The 23,368-nt window shown below is 39.4% G+C and overlaps 1 protein-coding gene across 1 annotated transcript in view; it reads left to right on the plus strand.

The window, feature by feature from the left end:
• USH1C (USH1 protein network component harmonin) overlaps positions 1-23,368 on the plus strand; it is a 102,130-nt gene that overhangs the window by 46,298 nt on the left and 32,464 nt on the right. The window contains exons 14-15 of the mRNA XM_050955814.1: positions 12,055-12,179; positions 15,798-15,874. Of these exons, the coding sequence (XP_050811771.1) occupies positions 12,055-12,179; positions 15,798-15,874 (202 nt within the window). The remainder of the gene's footprint in view (positions 1-12,054; positions 12,180-15,797; positions 15,875-23,368) is intronic.

Below are 23,368 nucleotides of genomic sequence, written 5' to 3' on the forward strand. Positions count from 1 at the left end.
GAGTGACCAAAAACTGAAAAAAAAATTGTATAGTCAAGTGAAAAAGTTCAGTAAAACTTCATATTTTTGCCCAAGCATCTCAAATTTTTCAGTTTTCAACAAAACCTCCAAAATCTTCATAGAAAATTTTTGATGAAAAGGAAACAGTTTTCCATTTTCATCAAGGAGTAAATGGGCAAGGAAAAAAAAGATCAGCCTTTCCTGACCTGCTGTACTATATACATTTCACATCTGAATGAAATTTATCTTCAGGACTACGAAGGTGCTGCTTTAAAGCAGCTTATGATAATTCCAAATGTAGGGCATACAAACTGTTTTTTCTGAGTGACATATGCTGGAAATCTCTGCCAATTCTACAACATTCGGGTGATTTCTCAAAATTGTAGATGACAATTTCCTAACTCAAGAAGTGTTGCAGCCAACAGAGGGGAATTCTCTATTAGACCTTACCTTGATAGATAAAGAGGAATTGATTGCAGAACTAAACATGGTTTGTAAGGTCCAATGACCATGACATGATTATATTTGTTGTATGCAAACAATAAAGTCCAAAGGAGTGACATTATGTACTAGGTTCTTTATAAGGGCCTGTTTTATAAAGCTGAAAATAACTGTGAGCCAGAGCAGATGGGAGAAAAAACTTGAACACAAAAATGTTAGTGATCATTCGGAACTGTTTTAGAACATTTTATTAGATGCCCCAAAAGCCACAACTGAGAGTTAAGGTTACCCGGGTTAGAAAAGCAGCGTGGCTTAGAGGGGAGGTTGAAAGAAACAATAAAAATAAAAAGATAATGTATAACACATGGATGGAGGAGAAAGGGAAAGATGATAATATATATAAGTCAGAAGCTAGAAACTGTAGAAAATTCGTAAGGGAATCAAAAGAACTCAAAGAAAAATCCATGGCCAGCAGAGTTAAGGACAATAAGGAAGACTCTTTATGATAACAAGAACAAAAGAAGTCCTAACTATGGTGTAAATGTCAGAATTGTCAATAATAATGCAAAAAAGGCACAAATGTTCAATACATTTCTGGTTTGTACATTGAAAAAAGCAAGGTGATGATGTATTCATATCATAGGAGGTGTCGGTGGAGGACAAAATAGTTTCCATTTTTAAAGTGACTAAGAAGGATGTTAAACAGCAGCTACTAAAATATGTCTGGATAACTTATATCCAAGATTTTAAAAGAGCTGGTCAAGGGACTCTCTGGACTGGACTGTTGACTTTTAATAAATCTTGAAGCAGTGGGGAAGTTCCAGAGGTCTCAAAGAAATCTAATGCTGTGCCATTATATAATAAAAAGATAAATAGGCTGAGCCGAGTAACTATAGGCCTGTCAACTTGACCTCCATCCAAAGCAAAACAATAGAGTGGCTGATACAGGACTTGATTCATAAACAATTAAAGGAAGGTAATATAACTAATGCCAACACTGATTTGTGAAAAATATCTTGTTAAATTAACTCTTGCTTTTTGAAGAGATTACAAATTTGGCTAGTAAAGGTGACAGTGTTAAGAACATAAGAATGGCCATACTGGGTCAGACCAAAGGTCCATCCAGCCCAGTATCCTGTCTTTCGACAGTGGCCAATGCCAGGTGCCCCGGAGGGAGTGAACCTAACAGGTAATAGACTCATAGACTCTAGGACTGGAAGGGACCTCGAGAGGTCATCGAGTCCAGTCCCCTGCCCTCATGGCAGGACCAAATACTGTCTAGACCATCCCTGATAGACATTTATCTAACCTACTCTTAAATATCTCCAGAGATGGAGATTCCACAACTTCCCTAGGCAATCTATTCCAGTGTTTAACTACCCTGACAGTTAGGAACTTTTTCCTAATGTCCAACCTAAATCTCCCTTGCTGCAGTTTAAGCCCATTGTTTCTTGTTCTATCCTTGGAGGCTAAGGTGAACAAGTTTTCTCCCTCCTCCTGATGACACCCTTTTAGATACCTGAAAACTGCTATCATGTCCCCTCTCAGTCTTCTCTTTTCCAAACTAAACAAACCCAATTCCTTCAGCCTTCCTTCATAGGTCATGTTCTCAAGACCTTTAATCATTCTTGTTGCTCTTCTCTGGACCCTCTCCAATTTCTCCACATCTTTCTTGAAATGCGGTGCCCAGAACTGGACACAATACTCCAGTTGAGGCCTAACCAGCACAGAGTAAAGCGGAAGAATGACTTCTCGTGTCTTGTTTACAACACACCTGTTAATGCATCCCAGAATCATGTTTGCTTTTTTTGCAACAGTATCACACTGTTGACTCATATTAAGCTTGTGGTCCACTACGACCCCTAGATCTCTTTCTGCCATACTCCTTCCTAGACAGTCTCTTCCCATTCTGTATGTGTGAAACTGATTGTTCCTTCCTAAGTGGAGCACTTTGCATTTATCTTTATTGAACTTCATCCTGTTTACCTCAGACCATTTCTCCAACTTGTCCAGATCATTTTGAATTTTGACCCTGTCCTCCAAAGCAGTTGCAATCCCTCCCAGTTTGGTATCGTCCGCAAACTTAATAAGCGTACTTTCTATGCCAACATCTAAATCGTTGATGAAGATATTGAACAGAACCAGTCCCAAAACAGAACCCTGCGGAACCCCACTTGTTATACCTTTCCAGCAGGATTGGGAGCCATTAACAACTACTCTTTGAGTACGGTTATCCAGCCAGTTATGCACCCACCTTATAGTAGCTCCATCTAAATTGTACTTTCCTAGCTTATCTATAAGAATATCATGAGAGACCGTATCAAATGCCTTACTAAAGTCTAGGTATATCACATCCACTGCTTCTCCCTTATCCACAAGGCTCGTTATCCTATCAAAGAACGCTATGAGATTAGTTTGACACGATTTGTTCTTTACAAATCCATGCTGGCTATTCCCTATCACTTTACCACCTTCCAAGTGTTTGCAGATGATTTCTTTGATTACCTGCTCCATTATCTTCCCTGGCACAGAAGTTAAACTAACTGGTCTGTAGTTTCCTGGGTTGTTTTTATTTCCCTTTTTATAGATGGGCACTATATTTGCCCCCTTCCAGTCTTCTGGAATCTCCCCCGTCTCCCATGATTTCCCAAAGATAATAGCTAGAGGCTCAGATACCTCTTCCATTAACTCCTTGAGTATTCTAGGATGCATTTCATCAGGCCCTGGTGACTTGCAGGCATCTAACTTTTCTAAGTGATGTTTTACTTGCTCTTTCCTTATTTTCTCTTCTAAACCTACCCTCTTCCCGTAAGCATTCACTATACTAGACATTCCTTCAGACTTCTCAGTGAAGACCGAAACAAAGAAGTCATTAAGCATCTCTGCCATTTCCAAGTCTCCCGTTACTGTTTCCCCCTCCTCATTGAGCAGTGGGCCTACCCTGTCCTTAGTCTTCCTCTTGCTTCTAATGTATTGATAAAAAGTCTTCTTGTTTCCCTTTATTCCCATAGCTAGTTTGAGTTCATTTTGTGCCTTTGCTTTTCTAATCTTGCCTCTGCATTCCTGTGTTATTTGCCTATATTCATCCTTCGTGATCTGACCTAGTTTCCATTTTTTATATGACGCCTTTTTATTTTGTAGGTCACGCAAGATCTCAAGGGTAAGCCAAGGTGGTCTTTTGCCACATTTTCTATCTTTCCTAACCATTGGAATAACTTGCTTTTGGGCCCTTAATAGCGTCCCTTTGAAAAACTATCAACTTTCCTCAGTTGTTTTTCCTCTCAGTCTTAATTCCCATGGGACCTTGCCTATCAGCTCTCTGAGCTTACCAAAATCCGCCTTCCTGAAATCCATTGTCTCTATTCTGCTGTATTCCCTTCTACCCTTCCTTAGAATTGCAAATTCTATGATTTCATGATCACTTTCACCCAAGCTTCCTTCTACTTTCAAATTCTCAACAAGTTCCTCCCTATTTGTTAAAATCAAGTCTAGAACAGATTCCCCCCTAGTAGCTTTTCCAACTTTCTGCAATAAAAAGTTGTTTGCAATGCAGTCCAGGAACTTATTGGATCGTCTGTGCCCCGCGGTGTTATTTTCCCAACATATATCTGGATAGTTGAAGTCCCCCATCACCACCAAATCTTGGGCTTTGGATGATTTTGTTAGTTGTTTGAAAAAAGCCTCATCCACCTCTTCCGCCTGATTAGGTGGCCTGTAGTAGACTCCCAGCACGACATCACCTGTGCTTTTTACCCCTTTTAGCCTAACCCAGAGACTCTCCACCCTTCCGTCTCCTATGTCCATCTCCACCTCAGTCCAAGTGTGTACATTTTTAATATATAAGGCAACACCTCCTCCCTTTTTCCCCTGTCTATCCTTCCTGAGCAAACTATACCCATCCACACCAACATTCCAGTCGTGTGTATTATCCCACCAAGTTTCAGTAATGCCAATAATGTCATAGTTGTATTTATTTATTAGCACTTCCAGTTCTTCCTGCTTATTACCCATACTTCTTGCATTTGTATAAAGGCATTTAAGATACTGGTTTGATCTTGCCTCCCAGCTTTGCCCTGACCCTCCTTCCTCAAGTGATCTCTCTCCTGCCATCCATCTCCACCCTCTGACAAACAGAGGCTAAGGACACCGTTCCTTACCCATCCTGGCTAATAGCCATTAGTGGACTTCACCACCATGAATTTATCTAGTTCTCTTTTAAACCCTGCTATAGTCCTAGCCTTCACAACCTCCTCAGGCAAGGAGTTCCACAAGTTGACTGTGCACTGTGTGAAGAAGAACTTCCTTTTATTTGTTTTAAACCTGCTGCCCATTGATTTCATTTGGTGGCCTCTAGATTTTGTATTATGGGAACAAATAAATAACTTTTCTTTATTCACTTTCTCCACACCACTCATGATTTTATATATCTCTATCATATCTGCCCTTAGTCTCCTCATTCCCAAGCTGAAAAGTCCTAGCCTCTTTAATCTCTCCTCATATGGGACCTATTCCAAACCCCTAATCATTTTATTTACCCTTCTCTGGTCCTTTTCTAATGCCAGTATATCTTTTTTGAGATAAGGAGACCACATGTGTATGCAGTATTCAAGATGTGGGCATACCATGGATTTATATAAAGGCAATAAGATATTCTCCATCTTATTCTCTATCCCCTTTTTACTGATTTCTAACATCCTGCTTGATTTTTGACTGCCTCTGCACACTGCCTAGACATCTTCAGAGAACTGTCCACGATTACTCCAAGATCTCTTTCCTGATTAGTTGTAGCTAAATTAGCGCCCATCATATTGTATGTGTAGTTGGGGTTATTTTTTCCAATGTTCATTACTTTACATTTATCCACATTAAATTTAATGGAATATCGTTAGACTTTTGTAAAGCATTTGACTTGATACCACATGAAATTTTGATTAGGAAACTACAATGATATAAAATCAACACGGAACATATTAGATCCATTAAAAACTGACTCACTGAGAGGTCTGAAAATATAATTGTTAATAGGGAATCATCGAGCAGGTATGTTTCTAGCAAGGCCCTCCTGGGGTCAGTTCTTGGCCCTATGCTATTTAACATTTTGTATCAGTGATCTGGAAGAAAACATAAAGTCATTGCTAGTAAAGTTTGTAGATGACACGAAGATTGGAAGAGTAGTAAATAATAAGAGAACAGGTCACTACGCGATCTGGAACACTTGGTAAACTGAGCACAATCAAAATATATGAGAATCAATACAACCAAAGGTAAGGTTGTACATCTAGGAACAAAAAACATAGGCCAGCCATACAGCATGGGAAACTCTATTCTGAAAAGCAGTGACTGAAAAAGACTTGGGGGCCCTGGGGATAATGAGATGAACATGAGCTTGCAGCGCAACGCTGTGGCTAAAAGGACTAATGCAATCCTTGGATGTAAACATGGGGGGCTTTCAGTAGGAATAGGGAAATTACCAATGTATTTGTCACTGGTACAACTGTTAGTGGTATACCGTGTCTTGTTCTGGTGTCTGCACTTCAAGAAGGATACTGAAAAATTGGAGAGGATTCGGAGAAGAGCCATGAAAATGATTAAAGGAAGAGAAAATATGCCTTATAATGAGACACTCGAGCTCAGCCTGTTTAGATTATCAAAATGGTAAGGGGTGATTCTGATCAGTCTAAAGTAACTACATGGCAAACAAAAATTTGATGATAGAGCGCTCATTGTTCTAGCAGACAAAAATAACTAGATTAAGTGACTGGAATTTGAATCTAGACACATTCAAACTAGCAATAAGATGCAAATTTATAATAGTGAAAGTAATTAATCATTGGAGCAACATACCAAGGACTGTGATGCATCCTTCATCACTGGAAATTTGTAAATCAAGAGTGGAGGCTTTTCTAAAAGAGTTGATCTACTAATAACCACAGCTATTGGACTTGAACCAGGAATTAATTCAAGGAAGTCCTGTGGTTTGTGTTATGCAAGAGGTTAGACTAGATGATCATAATGGTCCCTTGTGGCCTTAAAATCTATGAAGGCTTTCTGGCAGTCCATCCATCAACGGTACTAAAAAGCAAGTTGGATGCAACTATCAATGTAATTTAAATATTGCTGTACATTTAGAACTGGAGGGGGAAAAAACAACCAATCACGATGTGGTTCACTGTTTTAATGTATGTTATCACTTTCTCTTCTGAACAATTTTGACAAATTATATGGTAGTATGAAATTGGAAAATTAGTGTTGGAGATTTCATATTCTATAATTGTTCTGGTGCAGCTTTCTGTAACTGTAATTTACTCTGAAATATTCAGACATGCCTCTCCTGTCACATTAAACAACTTTCCACCTGCATCATTTCATTTGACTGCTTTTGATCTATCTATATTAGAAGCTGAAATCCTGCACAACAGAAAGGGCATGAACAGAGCACTCTGAATCAGTGATGGCATGTTGGATGCAGAACAGAGTATATTTCCCCAGCTGCCACGACGGCCATCAGGGACCAGAGCAGTTTCTGGCAACCCCAAGACTGGGGTACAAAAATGCACATACATATACCAGCCATCCCCACACTGGAGTCTGTGTCAGCACAGGGATGTCTTCAATTTACAATGTTTTCCTATTCTCATACTGTATTGAAAAAATTGCTTCAATAACAGCAAAGGATGGTACGCAAGCAAACAAAGAATTCCTTTTCCAAAGCCAGCTTGTCTGACTCACTGTCGTGATGAATGCCTTTGGTACCTGCAGACTTCATCTGAACTTCATAAGCAGTTATCAGGTTCTGCTGCCTAAATTACTGTGAAGCTGATGTATCGCCATACCTGAAGTTCTTTAAGTAACCTCAATAGCTTTATTTCAGCACTTCACGAATGCAACATCAGCAAGTGGAGTTTGCAGCTTACAAGCTCTGCTATCATTAGTGTTCATGCACATAACAGGTAACATTTTCAAAAGCACCTAAGTGACTTATGATATGTCTACGCAGAATTTTGGAGAGAGCCTCCCAGTCCAGGTCAACAGACTGGAGCTATCCAGGCTTGCACAAAATAGCTGTCTAGACAGCGCTCTGAAGTTTCAACTCACACTGAAGCTGAGACTCTGAACTTATGCTCCCAAGTCACCTGCGTTCTTTAGAGCATGTTACCCACAATAACTATTTCAGGCCATGTGTTTGGTTTCAATGAAGAGTTTCAAAGGCTTCAGCAAGCAGTGCCACCAATACTCTCACTTCAGTGAGGTGGTACTTTGAAAATCTCTTATCAATCCTTGTGTTCTGAACGTGAATACAAGTCTTTGCCTTAGCATCTCTGTAGCCTGTAGCCTTTCCTGGCGGAGCAAACTCTATTTAACAAAAATCCGTAACTGTACTGAATGAGTTATGTCCTGTAGGTTGCAATTTCTTTACAGGAACTAGGAAGATGGATCCTCCAAGGAAACTGTTGGCTCTGTGTCATATGTTAGTAGTACTATTTTATGAATCACCCTTCCGGACCTATTGGCATATTGTTTTATATTAAAGTCTACTCTGCTAGCAGTTACATTAGCCAGAACATGCAGGGCAACCTCTAAGTTATTGGTCTTGACTCTGTTGCTACCAAATAATTTAATTACTAGACTAACCTCCTCTGATGTATATTGAGTAGAGTCCTCTGCATATGTGTGGGGCTTTTTTAAATCTTTTTTTTTCTTTTAGTCTTTTAACTAACTCCAAACATTGTTTATTTGTCATGTAATGCAAATAGCAACAACAGCAGTGGCTATATGAGATTCAAATGCAAAGTCCATAAATTAGGGTTATCATGTGGATCTGTGACACTGAAGGACTTTGCTACCATAAACCAGTGAATTACACCATGACATGACACAGTTGAAAATATATCTTTTCATCACTGAGAGGTGTGCTCTATGGTACAAAATTCAGCAACAGCAAAAATGCTGCATTATGTTATTGGATTATGTGTCACTTGTGATTGCAGCAATCTTTAACAAGTTATGAGAAATGGGAGGAAATGTTATGTACAGTTATTCCTTGTTCAAACATTTTATTTTACTATCTATTTTTATTTATTAGCAAAATGCCCAAGAGTGTGCTTGGCATGTTGCCGTACAGGTAAAACATAATCTCCATCTCAGTGGTTTTACAATCTGTTTGCAGATGTGACCCAAAACAACAGAGCTGATTAAACAGTAGTAGGTGGGAGGATGGAAGGAATTAAATCAAGAGGATTAGAGGGTTACTCAGCTAAAGCTCTGGACAGCTTGGTGGAGGAAAAATTGTTTTCAGAAATATAAGGAAAGTGGAATCCTTATGATTCATTTCTTGAAATTGCTATGGAGGATGTGGCTTCTGAGGAAGGATATGTCAGATGTATTGTACAGACTCTGCAGTTTCAGTCAAACATTGTTTATTTGTCATGTAATGCCAATATCAGCAATAGTAGGGGCTATCCTGTGTTCAATCTTCCATCATCAATCTAGCTGTTTTTTCCTCTAGGCACCGAATACGTGGCTGGTCCTGACCTAGTTCACGTCAGTAGGCAGCCTCCCCCATACACCTGATGTAAATCTCCATTTAGCTCTCCGATCGCCATTTTACTGCCATAGCTCATGCACTTTTGTGTTGAGCTGGATTTCCATTTTCAGAAGAATATTGGCTTGCCATGAATAACTACTCAAATCTTGACATTTAACCATATTGCATTCCTGTTTCCTTTATTCTTTAGGTTTTTTGTAGGAAGAGGGGGGGGATGGTTATGTGTACACCAACTTGGACTTCTGTTGTTGTGTGCTGTAAGTAATCTCCACCAGGGGTGGGTGGAGTCTGAGGATGTTAAGCAGGGTTTTTGCAAAGGGCATTAAAAAGTTAGGCACCCAGCTCCCACTGAAGGTTAGTAGGACATGAGATCCTAAGTCCCATTTGTGCCAATATTTCCCCTACCTCTCCCAAATCTCCTTATTTCTGATCATGGTGTGACAGGTTCCCCCAGGGTGCCACCTGGAATTAGGGTACCACTGAGCCCTCTGACCCACCAGCCTGGGCTCCCTCTCACACTGTGCTGCTGCGACAAGTTGCAGAGCCCCCCAAGCTTGCACTTTCACCAGCATTCACATAGGTAGGGACATACCCAGCTGCAGTTACATGTGGGCTCTCTAACCACCAGCCTTGGACCCCAGAGCACTACTGTCCTGCCCTGGTCAAATCTGGCCAGTATATAGGTTTAGCACCCAGTCCACCTCTCCCTCAATGTGAAGATGACCATGCACGCTTGTGGTAACCAAGCTGAGATTTCCCCCAGACACCTTAGTCAAATGCACACTGGTTTGGATTAAAACATAAGATAAGTTTATTAACTGCAAAAGGATAGATTATAAGTAATAGCAAACAGATCAAAGCAGATAACCTAGTAAATAAACAAAACTGCAAACTGAGCATAACATACTAGATAGGTAGGATATGAATTAGCAAATTCTCACTCAGTGATAAACAGGCTGGCGGATTCTTAAGGCACAAGCTGCCTTGGCTCTGTAGCTTGGGTTGCCCAGGTTTTCATACACAGGCTAAAAATTCCTTTAGCCTGGGACCATCCATTCCCTCCTGTTCAGTCTTTATTCCTCAGGTGTTTCCAGGTGTGGTGTTGTACGGAGAGTGAGGTCCCATCACGATGTAATTTCTCCCTTTTATATCTTCTTCCCACTTGTTGGAAAGCTCTTTTGCTGTGACCTGGGTCAAACAATTCCCATTGTGTAGTGCTATCTCTGAGAGGTTTCTGTTGTACACAGTTCCTGGGGTAATCCTTGTGCTTGTGTGCATTTCCCCAATAAGCCATTAACATTGTTTGGCCTTTTTACTGTTGTACCTGAAAGGCTGCTTGTGGGTGTTTTCAACCTCACAACATGTTTCAGTAATACATATGTAGCCAAGCTTCATAACTTTGCATACAATGATAGCACATAGAATCCAACGAGATATTAATGTCTAGCAGATCAAGACTTTTAGAATGATACCTCACAAGGCATTTTTTGTACAAAACATATCCTAATTACATGACAGTGGTGAATATTGTGATGCCAGGGTGTCATACATGGATTCTTTGTAACTAGTTTCTTCATTTTTCTGAACTCTCCCTTTCTAGAGTGTCACAGTGTTCGTTTTTGTTAGAAGTCCTTACATGATGAATTTAATTATACAGTGGCGTCACTGTTTAGTTGTCTCAGCTATAGTTATTTCTTGAGCCAGCTCCTGTCAGGGTATAGCTACTCTTTTGTGCGCTCTAGCTATGCCAAGAAACAATAATTTAAATGGAAATAAATCGTGTAGAAATAAGACACATGTTTTTAACAGTGGGGACAGATAAATATTGGAATAACTTAGCTAAGGATGTAATGGAATCTCTGTCACTTGAAGCCTTTAAGTCACAACAGGTTGTCTTTCTAAAAGATATGTTATACTCAGACAGAAGTTACGGCCTCAATGTAGAAATTATTCGGTGAGGTAGGTTCCCTGTTCTGGTTTATTCAGGCAGGCAGACTAGATGATAGTCATAATCCCTTCTGGTCTTAAAAATCATTGATTCTATAAGGTGCTCAGAATTAACTTCTCCAAGCCTTACCCCAGTGTGCAATTCAACCAGTTTATATGTGGCTCTGTCATGTGTGTATAAAGGCAGTGACTTGCATTTTGCATGCATTGCCTCCATATCTCATTAGTATTGAAACACAAAAAAGTATATGCTTTCATGGGTGAATACCACTTCATTGGATGCATGTAGTGGAAATTTCCAGAGGCAGGTATGATTATGCAAGCAAGAATCAGGCTAGAGATAACGAGGTTAGTTCTATCAGGGAGGATGAGGCCCTCTTCTAGCAGTTGATTTGTGAACTCCAAGGAAGGAGAAACTGGTTTTGTAGTTGGCTAGCCATTCACAGTCTTTGTTTAATCCTGAGCTGATGGTGTCAAATTTGCAGATGAACTGACGCTCAGCAGTTTCTCTTTGAAGTCTGGTCCTCAAGTTTGTTTGCTGCAGGATGGCTACCTTTAAATCTGCTATTGTGTGTCCAGGGAGATTGAAGTGTTCTCTTACAGGTTTTTGTATTTTGCCATTCCTAATATCTGATCTGCTAGAAGAGGGCCTCATCCTCCCTGATTGAACTAACCTCATTATCTCTAGCCTGATTCTTGCTTGCATATTTATACCTGCCTCTGGAAATTTCCACTACATGCATCCAACGAAGTGGGTATTTACCCACGAAAGCTCATGCTCCAATATGTCTGTTAGTCTATAAGGTGCCACAGGATCTGTAAAAGCAGCAAAGAGTCCAGACTAACATGGCTACCACTCTGATACTTGAAAAAAGTATATATTATCATTAGAAAACAAACAAGTGTTTGTTTATTATTTCAGTGTGTTTTCTGTTCAGTTGAATATATTAGTTGGACCAGAAGTGAAATAGCAGCCATTTCTATATGTTTAAAATTTGGGTTTTTAGCTGAGTTGGAAGGAAATGGTTTGTATTTCAGATAAAGAAAAATAATTTGTAGTTTACAAAGTTATATTTTTAAATGAGAATTTCAAGAAATAATATTCTTCTATATATATTTAGGATAACAGCAGAAGAAGAGAAATTTAAAAAGGAATGGGAAGAAGATTGGAGGCCTAAAGAGTCACCTAAGCCTGTAAAAACTGTAACTGCAGATGTACATCCAGCCCCTACTCCTAAACACAGAAGTAAGTGACTGGTTCCATCCTAGTCAGTGGGGGAAACAGTTGCGTTTGAGGAACAATATTATGACTCAACAATGGTCATGGAGATGAGGTGTTTTCACCAGTTCAAATCTAACCTATGGCAGCCATAACTAAAACTTAACACCTGTTGGCTTTTTGGAGGTCTATGAGAGATGAGTTTAGTTGTATCCATCCAGTTCCCACTTAATAGACATCTGTGACAAAACTCACTGCCACACTCACTGTCAGCCATGTTCACAGTCTCAGCCAAGAAATGTGTTGACATGGAGACTGAACTTCCTACCATGATGATGAACCCTCTAGGTCAGGTTTGAGGTGCATCATGGGGGGTGTATTTTGCTGTTGTCCAGGCTGTTTCTATTCAGGGAGCCTCAGTCTCCAGAGACGTCAACCTGTCACATTTCATGTGCACTAAAAGCAAGATTTTCTTTGAGCTGTTCTCATTCAGAGTTGCTATGTGCTCACTCTGAACACTTTTGAAAGTCTAGCCACTTCATTTAGGTGCCTAAAAAAAACTCAGCTCCCATTTGAAAATCTACCCAAAATTTTTACGTACCGTATATGTATATATGTGTGTGAATAACTGAGGTGGAAATATGTTGCATTCATAGTCTTATTTTAATCTCTTGGCATAAAATGTCAGTGCATAATGGATTACAGGAGTTGCTGGCATTTTGCTACTTGGGTCACATTTCAAAGTTTTTCTGATCTCTTACTTTAAATGAGTGTTGAGCTTTCTGTATCCAGTAGATAATCAGAAAAATACTGTGGGTGACTTGGTTTCATTTCCCTATTTGACATCTTTGACTTGGGAGAGATCTTGAGAGATGGAGGAATAGGATGCAGAGATGTAATGCTGTACTTACAGCTGGAGCCACAGTGGCTTGGTGCTCTGGCTTTATTACTGGGAGAAAGGGGAGGGTGTTCGCTTTTTTTAAAAAGGAGAAATCTATATAGAACTTCCTGCTTTTGGCGAAGAGGGGCTGGAGCTACCACTAGAGCTGAGAGCAACGTGCAGCTTTCAGCTCATCTGAGCTTTACCAACTGAAACATATGGATCACTGAGGTCCAAGTCCACATGAAGTATCCAGTTTGTGCAAACCACTGCCAACCCTTCCCCCCAGCTAGGACCCCAGAGTCCTTACTTTCTAAGTCTTTGGAGGATGTGGGGATGGCTGCCTGGTGTCCTGTAAACACCTTCCTGCTACTTATCTTTGAGGAGAGAGTGGTTAACCATCTTCCAGCACCTTCAGGTGATGCCTGGTAGGAAGATAATAAATGAACACCTTGTCCCCATCCAGGCCCACTGTGAGGCTGCTTGCCTCCTGACCCCTGTCTGCTGACTCCGACATGGTTCTCAGCCCAGCTGAGCACCATTTTCAGTGTCCTGGGAAAGGGCATATTGCCTATTTATTGTATATAGAGCACTGAATTAGTTATAGAGCTTTGTTCAGCATGTTGATGTGTATTTGTGCATGCAAATGGACTAACAATGATTACTATGGAGAGGCAATGTGGGCTAATGGGTAGAACACTGGACTGGGAGTCTATTCCCAGCTCTGCCACTGGCCAGCTGGGGTGACCTTGGGCAATTCATTGCACCTCTGTGCCTAATTTCCCTTTCTTTCAAATGGAGATAATGATATTGCTCTCCTTGTGTAAAGTGTTTTGAGATGATCACTATATAAGAGCTAGGTATTGGTACTATTATTTATTGTTATTACTGTTTTGCATGTGCAAATATGGGTCTTTTGTGTCTAATGCATGATCATTCTTGGGGACACACTCATCATATCCTGTGTTTAAACATTTGTCCCCTAAATAAATCAAGGGATCTGGTGGATACTGTGACACACTTGTGCAAATATTCAGCACAGGCTCTAGCAAATAGTTATTTCTTTAGAAATTATAACAAAACTCTGAACAATGCCCCAGTCTCCTGTACAATCTTATAAATCACACTGTAAAGATCCAACAACTTTTAACTGTAGCAATAAACCTCTGAGCAAGCTGATCTTTTTAAAAAACCTACAATATTCCTACTCTGCTTGACAAATCAAATACAGATCCATTTGAAATTTTCAACTTTGTGAAATACAGATATATTCAGGGATGGTTGAATTTCTCCAACAGTTGTAGAAAATATCCGTTTTAAACAAATTATTCCCTTCAGTTTTTCTACTTTACTGAAACCTGGTCTGAGTTTTATAGAAAGCATGACTTAAATTTTCATTCTTCTTATGAAGAATGACTTTTGGAAGTCAGGGTTTTGACTGATCTGCTTACTGTTTGCTGTTGGCATTCTGATGATTTTGCAAGTCGTATGAAAAATGAGATTGAAAAATGAGGATTGATCTTAGGCCCTTCTATGCTAAGGCCCTGATAAAGCAAAGCACTTAAGAATCTGCTTAACGTTAAGCATGTGAGCAGATCTACTTAGTTCTCAGTGGGACCACTCACATGGTTAAATTTATGCATGCTCATAAGTGTGTACTTATTTGAGGCCTAAGACCTTTGTCTGGCACATAAAGCAAATACATTCATATCTTATGTGGACCAGACACTAGAAGGAGACAAACACTCACATCTCCTACTGTGGATTCCATAAGGCTTGGACACACGTGTTCTTCACTTTTCAGTTGTCTAATCCATTCACGCTGTGGTGTCCTTCCCCCCACCTTTTCTGCTCCCATTCCATCCTTTCTCCCTCTCTTATTCCTCATTCCTCCTTTTCCCTCCCCAGAAAATAATTTGTGCAAATCTTGTAGTCCTTACTAAGACAAAATTCCCTTGAAGGCAGAGGGCATTTTGCCTCAGTAGGATTTATCACAGGGAGTGGATCTGTTCAGTAAGAAGCTGCTGTTTGTGCACTCTAACTTTTCATAGAAGTGCCCATTAACTGTAAGCTTTGCTGCTGGGCTGAGCTTTTCAAAGGCAATTGAGATGGTTTGAAGCTAACTTCTAGATAAAAGGCTAAATCAGGAACTGGTTAAACTAAAAAAACCCAGATGCTTTGAAGCACTATTATGCACAACAGGAAGTAGGAAAGTAGTACTGGTAAGACACTAGACTGGAGCTCAGGAGATCTAGGTTCAATTGCTGACTCTGCCACAGTATTCCAACTTGTGCAAGTTGCTTAATCTTTCTGTTCCTCAGTTTTCAAGTCATAAAATGCAGGCGATGATATTTCCTTTCTCCCACTGTTCATTTCTCTTGTCTATTTAAATTGGAAGCTCTTTAGGGCAGAGATTTGTTCTTACTGTGTTTGTGCTCTGCCTCCTGCAGTGAGGCCACAATATAGGGGCTACTATAGTATAAGGGAAAGAGGTGGCGTTTCTCTCTGAAGTTAGACCCAAGATAACTGTTGATGGTCAAACTTAAGAGTAGCCACCAGGTTCCTCACCCAGCCTAGCTGCAGTGCATTGCAGGCCATGGTGCTGTATGAAGACCTTATTTTCTTCAGGGTAAACCAGGAATTGATTATACCTGGGCTTTTTCATGATATTACAGATCTCAGTGAGGTTCCCTTTTTACCTTGTGGAAACCTCAGTTACCCTATCACTTGTGTCTCCTCATTTCCTCCCGCCTTTGTTTCTTTAGTAGATTTAAAGGGAGTTGCACATGACCAACTTGCAGCAGATGACATGGATGGAGTGATCACGAAGCAGAACAAACAGGTTTGCTCTTCAGCCTTGGCTTCCTATCCTGATCCAGAGTCTTCCTACATTTCATTTCCTCCTGACAGTCAGTCTTGACACTAGACTGAACACTTTCTATTCTTGCTGCTTTCAGTTGCTAGAGCAGGACCCACAGTCCATTAGATGGTAAATGCTAACAAAATTACAGAGCTCAGAATATGTATTGCTGCTATTGTGCTCTAGAGACACCTAAATGAAACAGACTCTTGTCAGTAAATTTTTAAAAAGTGGATGCTATTAATTAAGCTTTGTATCATCAGCAGATTTATGTATAAAAATAGAGTTACTATATGTCCTATGCATTACCCAACAGTATGGTTTTAAACTTCATGAACTTGGCTTTAAGAAAATCTTTTTTTTCCCTAAACAAAAATACTTCGTATAGGGAATGAAGGGTTTTGTTGTTTCCCTAAACACAAGCTTGGATGTTGTGTTGTGCACAAGCTTGGATGTTTTTGAATCATTTATTTGATTTCATTCAGTTTGTTATTGCTAACAAATTAGTACAATGAATATAAAGCAATAGGCATGACAATGTGCATCTAATAACAATGAGAATGACTGTCAGGTTTTGTATAGAGGCTGGCTGTTCCATCTGTTTTATTTCACATAAAAAGTGTATCAGTAAGGTAAACATGTTAGTAAATGTACAGATGCTGCTTTTTGATCAAACTTGATAAAGGAACTGTCATTTAATACCATCATTTAATACAATGCAACATTGCAGACATTTAATACCATCATTATTTTGCCTTCAAATAGCTTTTAACCAGTTACATATGGGTCCAGCTTGATCTAAACCAGTTCAGGACTTTTCTCCAGCAAATATTTTTCCTTTGCTTTTTTTAATAGCTTTTGGATGGTTTTATCGATATGAAGGGAAATTTCCCACAATTCGCAAGGTACAAAGTGTGTAGAGATATAAGTGAAAATTTGCTGTGGGTTTTGCATTTGAAATTACTTCTTTCTCTCCTCTGTATTTTTTTAAATAAATTGTACAGCAGTGTACATTTATTTCTAAGTGTGGCAGTATGTGACCGACTATCTTACTTTATATGGATTCACTATATTCAAATGCTTTCTCATTTAACGTGTGCATGTACAAGCAAGTTTCTTTGGAGTGCAGCTGGAGGGGCTGATCTTTGAAGTACTGAGTGCTCTCAACTCCCACTGATTGCAATGGGAATTGATAGCTAGCCATACATTTCAGGAGGTGCTCAAAACATTGGAAGACTGGACTAATGGGATGCTCCCCTTTGCAAATCGTATGCTCCCCATAAGCCTTTGAAATAGTGCTTAAAAGGGAGATTTTCAGAGGCAAATAATAAATGGGAATTGAGTGCCTCGCTCCCATTTGTGCCTTTGGAAATTTACCAGTAAGTGGGAGCTTACGTGGTGAATAGATCTTTAACAGAAATGAATTTGACTCATAATGGAAGAAAACAATCAATACATACTTTTAAAATTTGGTAAACAGGGTAGTATATTTTAAGTATCATCTCTAAAGCATGCAGTAGTGTTTCAAATAATATTCTGTTCCTCTTGGTACATTCTTCTTTTATTTTTCAGTATCTTTTGACACTATTATGAACAGTATATTACTGATGTCTACCAGGTTAATGACCAAAATCAATTAGGGACTTAATGGTGAAGCCATCATAGAGCCAGAGCCAGATCCTGCATTGCTCCTACATCAATTCATTTATAGTTTTGAGTGTGCAAGGAAATCAAGATCACAGCCTGGACTCATCAGCTATACCTACCACGATAACCATTTAAAAGGTCATCTTTTACTATGAGCCACAATTATTTCTGTATGCGTAGGATAGGAAATATCTGCAACATCTCAGATACCACTTTGTGCTGTTGTTTAACGTTAACAGGTCAATGCTGACCACCATCTCGTACTCTAGCCAACATCAGTACAGTAGGTTATGTGGCAGAAAAACATAAGGTGTGCTGTAAAAGTGCAAACTGGTTTTACTGCCCAAGTTATTCTGTATAATTATATGCTTTGCATCTCTATATGTTTAGAAGTTCTCAAAGCACTTGGAAAAATATTAAAGGGCGAAACTACCCACTATTCAAATCTACGCACACGATAGACTAACAACTTGAAAACATGTATTTTTAATCTAAACTATTTTTATTTTGTTTGGTTTTAAAATGTTTCAGCCCACACAAAAACAACAAACCAATTTTTATAAAAGAAATTCACTTCCTATTAAAGATATATTTAGTACAGAGCAAATTGCAAACAGTGAATTATGAATCCGTTAAAAATGATCTATGGAAAGGATGACTCAGGCTCTGAAGAGTTTGATTTGAGCTGTGGTAGTTTGTTCAGCTAAGATTAATGGGAACACATTGCTATTCTACAGCACCAGAATCATACAGAGAACTCCGTGTGAGTCTTCATCTACAGTTACAAAATGTTACCATCTGTCACATGAACCCCCACGCTATATTTACCATTCTTTGTAAAGAATAAAGTAATGTCCCAGTGAATGGTATGAACAGTAACTAGCTCTAAACAAAACATGAAAACATTTGTAATACAAACTAAACATCATGGCTAAAACATGGGGATTAGAAATTAGGTGTTTGATGCTACTAAATCATTTTCACAACATAGTCATTTTACCTGTTAAGGTTAATCTGTGCAACAATAGCCAAATTAATTGTGAAGCCAATACAATACAACTTCACTGATCACAGTAATGCCAAGTTCTAATCACTCACATATCAGGGCAGGTCTTTTTTACCAGCAAGAAGAATGCCTGTCTATTTTTTTTTAATCTTCCAAATGGTTATTGCCTAGATTAGGGGTGTGAGCTGCTACATTTCACTCCAGTATCGCAGGGCTGATAAATTAATCCTGTTATGCAGAGAATAATTGTAGCATGATTGTCACTGTGCCCTGGGTTCCCCAAGCTATAGTGAAGAGCTATTGGCTGAAAAAAAGAACAGCTCATGCTTCCTCACTGTGCTGTGTCTCCTCTAACAACCAAGCCTGGAACACTGCCTCTCACTGCAGTGGCAGTCTTTAAGGAACCAGCCAGCTCCTCTTCACTGTGCAAAACTGGAGTATGCAGGCTATCCTCTTGCACTACTACTTGGCCTCAGGGAACCCAGCAGATGGTCACTGTAATCAAGGGAGCAGGTTTTCTTTCCCTGACAGCTAGAGCACAGACTTCAAAGTCTCTATCCAGAAGTTTCAGGGGCCTTTAGTTGCACTATTTTAAAGCCAAAAAAAAAAAATCATCATACATGTAAGTCTTATGGTTGCATGTTAGCTCATCTTAAAGTGGCCAGTGCATGTGAGCACATTTAATCCTGTAGCTCCCATGAATGTCCATTTGCCATCCGTAAAATTCAGACACACTGTCTCCTTAATAGACTGCACTGATCTAAGCCTTTTCTTTGCAATTGCTTGCTCTGTCTTTCCTAATGCATGTTATGCGGTGCTTTGGATGTATGATGCAATAAATGCTTTTTATAGGCTAAAAGGGAAGGGTTCACTCCTACATGTAAATACATGAGCACTTATGTCAAAGCCATCATGAAATTAATGACAAGCAGAAGGATGAGAAATGACAATATTATGGAACTATTTATGAATATCTTAACTCTCACTTACAACCCCAGCATACTCACATGCTGAAATGTTATAGAAGAGGAAAAAAGTATGTAATAATACCAACATTGTATGATCCTTAAGTGATGCATAGGCCTTCTGTTTGCCTTCTGAATAAGAAGGCATTTCACCCAATATGATGGGGACTGGGTTTTAGAATTGTTTTAAAAACAGCTTATGCACACAAACAACGTGGCTAATTTTCCAAGACAGGTTTTCATATATCTAAAGGCTCAATTGAGCTCAAAGTTTTGCAGTGTTCTAAGCCATTGTAAAGTATACACACTACTATTTTGTGCAATAAATAAAACCTCCCAGAAAGGGAAAGAGAGAAAGAAGTTGAAGAGCAACAGTCTGTGTGAACAGAAAAAGTGTAAAAAGGAACTGGAGTTTGAGCAAAAACTTGCCAAAGAAAAAGAAGGGATGTTGGAAAAAGAAAAACAGCTGAAAATCAACCGGCTTGTACAAGAGGTATGTTGTGATAAGTGTTGGACTATATTTCTTTATAGTTTGATTATTTCCTTCTATTTTATCCTGCTTTTCCTCTGCAGGCAAAACTCTTTGACTCTCATGGGTGTCTGGGACCCAGTTCAGCAAGATATTTGAGCATGTGTCTAACTCAAAACATGTATAATCTCACTGACTTAAAAGGTACCTTATAGTACCTCAAGTTCCTTGTGAGGTGGGCCCTTTGCTTGTCTGCAGATGTGGGTTATTTAAAATAACAAATTCTGGATCTTGTTCGATATACCCGGCAACAAGTGAAGAATGCTAAGCTTATGTTGAGATCCGTGCCCACCTTTTTCCTTTTATTAGCTTGCTTTTTTTGGTAATAAAAATATGAATATCTGTAAAAATGAAAAGCAAGAAGTCAGTGCAAGACAAACATAGAAAAAAAGAACTACTAAAAATCAGAAACAATATGACCTGAGGAAATGAAGAAAATGTTTAAATTGAGGTGGTAAAGCATAGTACTATGTTGGATGTAAAATTAAAGGGAGGGCTGAGTTCTTTTCAAACAAGGCATGCACTTAAAAATGGGGAGGAGAAATTATAGCAAACTGCAATAAAAGGAAATGGGAGGAAAGTAGAATATGGTGTGGGTTTTGGGGTATTTTGCAGAAAGTTTATTAAATCTTTGCATGTCAAAGAGACAGTGGGCCAAATTATCTGCTAGCATAACGCTGTTGGTTTCCATGGAGAGTTTGTTCCAATGTGTAAGATACTTAAAAAACACAGGATAACAAAATACACTATTCTGTTGCTAACGGATAAGAAACCGTATCCTAAGCTTTCTTATTCACAAGAGCACTTCTTCCTCAGATGGGTAGTCCTACTGGTTTAAAGACTACAGTATTCTCACAATGGGATATTTAGAGGTTTTCAAGGACAGGCCTAATGGAAGGCAGTGAAATAGAAAATGACTCAAAAGAGCATGATTGTTTTTACAGAAAGTGTTTTAAAGTCAAATACATGTTGTATCTTCTAATTTTGTGTGTGGTGTAAACCCATTACCCTTTTTTATGCCACGGTGATATGACTAAGGTATCTGAAACAGAGCGAGAAGATCTGGAGGAATCAGAAAAGGTTCAGCACTGGGTGGAAAGACTTTGTCAGACACGATTAGAACAAATCTCCTCTGTGGAGAATGATTCTCCTGAGGTAAAAGAAAGCTCTTGCTTATCCCTCTGCTGTGATAGCTAAATGACTTTTGTATGTTTCCTAGACAGGCAGGGAGGTTTTGCAGTGAGAAGAACCTCTCCTATTCTTTCCCTTTTCAGCCTTTAAGATTGACATAGACAGTATTTAGCATTTGACATCTGCACGTTTTTCAGGGCTCTATCTTCTTTGGGAAATGCATTGCTATAGGTAAATGTGACCACATGACATCCACTGAAAAGCAGCATGACCACTTGACAGTTCTGTATCCTGTTAGCTGACCCTGCTAGATTGGCTAGGATGGCTTTTGCTAGCCATATTCAAACTCGAGGCTATGAGGACTTTACCACCTGTAATAATGAAGCTTTCCAGGCAAGAATGCTCTGATAGTCAGGATCTTGAATGCATCCTAGTACCATGGAGAGATAGGGATAACAAAGGGCCAAATCATACCTTCACTTGAAAATATGTAAGGGAAAGAGACAGAAGGTGAGGGAACTCTACAAGAGTCACTTAATAAACTTTGTTCAAATCTTCCCCTTAAATGGGAGGCGTTTGAGAAGAGCGGGCATATAGAGAAAGGTTTATGGCCTTATAAATCCATATCCACAGAGATGTTTTCCCACCATCCTGCTGCTCTGGCTCCCCTCCCAGCACAGCTGCTTCAGGATGACTTCCCTTGGGAATGAACAATAGCAGCTGCAGAGGGGACCCATGGTGATCTCCCACTTGGATAATTCTATAGTCAGCAGAGAGCAGCTGGTTTTCTGTTCCTCCTGGCCCAGTGCCCAAAGCCATGTGGCTCTCCAATAGAAGAGACTCTTGAGGAGAGAGAGAGGTTTTCTGCAGACATTCCCCACACCTTCTGCACTCACTAGCTGCAATCTGGTGGATTGCAGTCCTCTTTGGTGGTGGAAATGAAGGGGGCCAAACTCCTTGATATATTTTCAGAGCTTTGCTGCTCGGAACTATTTACTAGCACACTACTGTATTTATGCTGCCACTAATTACTTTATTTCCGTTAAACTATTTGAGGAGATTAAACCAGTATAAATCAAGAGAACAGGTTGGTTCTGAGAGATTAACCTGTCTGAGGTATTAACAGCCATTATATATTATTATTTGTTATTAATTGTAATATATCTTTAAAACAAGCAGCAGTTCCCAAGGGTTGAAAAGTAGCCTCTTAGATGGTGGAGCCACTCTATGGTACTTAGCTGAGACTATCATTATGGACAGAGCAGTAATCTAGCTGAAGAAGTAAAGTCAAATAGGATAAATATCTTTGCTTTCTCTAGGGGTAACTTATGCCTCTTTAATCATTCCTCCAGGGAGTGGACAAAATAGTGGATAAGAGAATAATGATTAAGTGAACTTTCACAAACATTTTAATATGATCCATGACAAATGACTACCGGAAACATTTAGACCTCATTCGTATAGAACCCCTTCTCCACTCCCCCAAATCCGGATTAATGTACTCACTTCTTCAGAACATCTAGTTCCTGTATTGACTCCTGTGGAGTTCATAAGCCCAGTAAGGACTCAAGCTCTGCATGGGCTACTCTGCATTGTCTAAGCTCTGCAGAGATTTGCTTGGACAACACCAAACTCACTGAGACTAAATCAAGCACTTCCCCTCCTCCCACATATGTGCTTCACCATCATGCATATAGCTTGCACCCACCAGGACATCATCACTATCACATACACAACCCAGGTGGATATACTTCCAGAACTGCTTATCAGACATTCAGGACTCTAGGGTGGTATTAGGTTGGTTGGGGTATTTTAACCGTGAATTCCCTAGCACTCTATTTTTTCTCTTTAAACTTCAGTGCTGATTAAGGATTTTCCCCTTATTGATATGTATTTACAACCTTTACTCCAGATTCATGGCTTTTTTTTTCATCTGGTCTGGAAATCCTTTTAAATGACTCTTTAGAATTTCAGGAGCTGCTTGTAAAGCGCTCTCTGCTTACATCAGCCACTTTTGCAATGAGTATTTTTTCCTGTTTGTTTTGCTTTTTGTGTCTGCTCTTTTTATTTCCCCAGCACAGCAATTATGTACTGTATTTCTGTTAACTATTTTTTTTTAAACTGGAGCTCTTTGTACACAAAAAGGCTTCAGGAAAAAGTTGTGTACAGGTTTTTTTAATAAGAACCCAAGACCTTAC

This window comes from Gopherus flavomarginatus, chromosome 5 (genome assembly GCF_025201925.1).
Source record: "Gopherus flavomarginatus isolate rGopFla2 chromosome 5, rGopFla2.mat.asm, whole genome shotgun sequence".
Classification (NCBI taxonomy): Eukaryota; Metazoa; Chordata; order Testudines; family Testudinidae; genus Gopherus; species Gopherus flavomarginatus.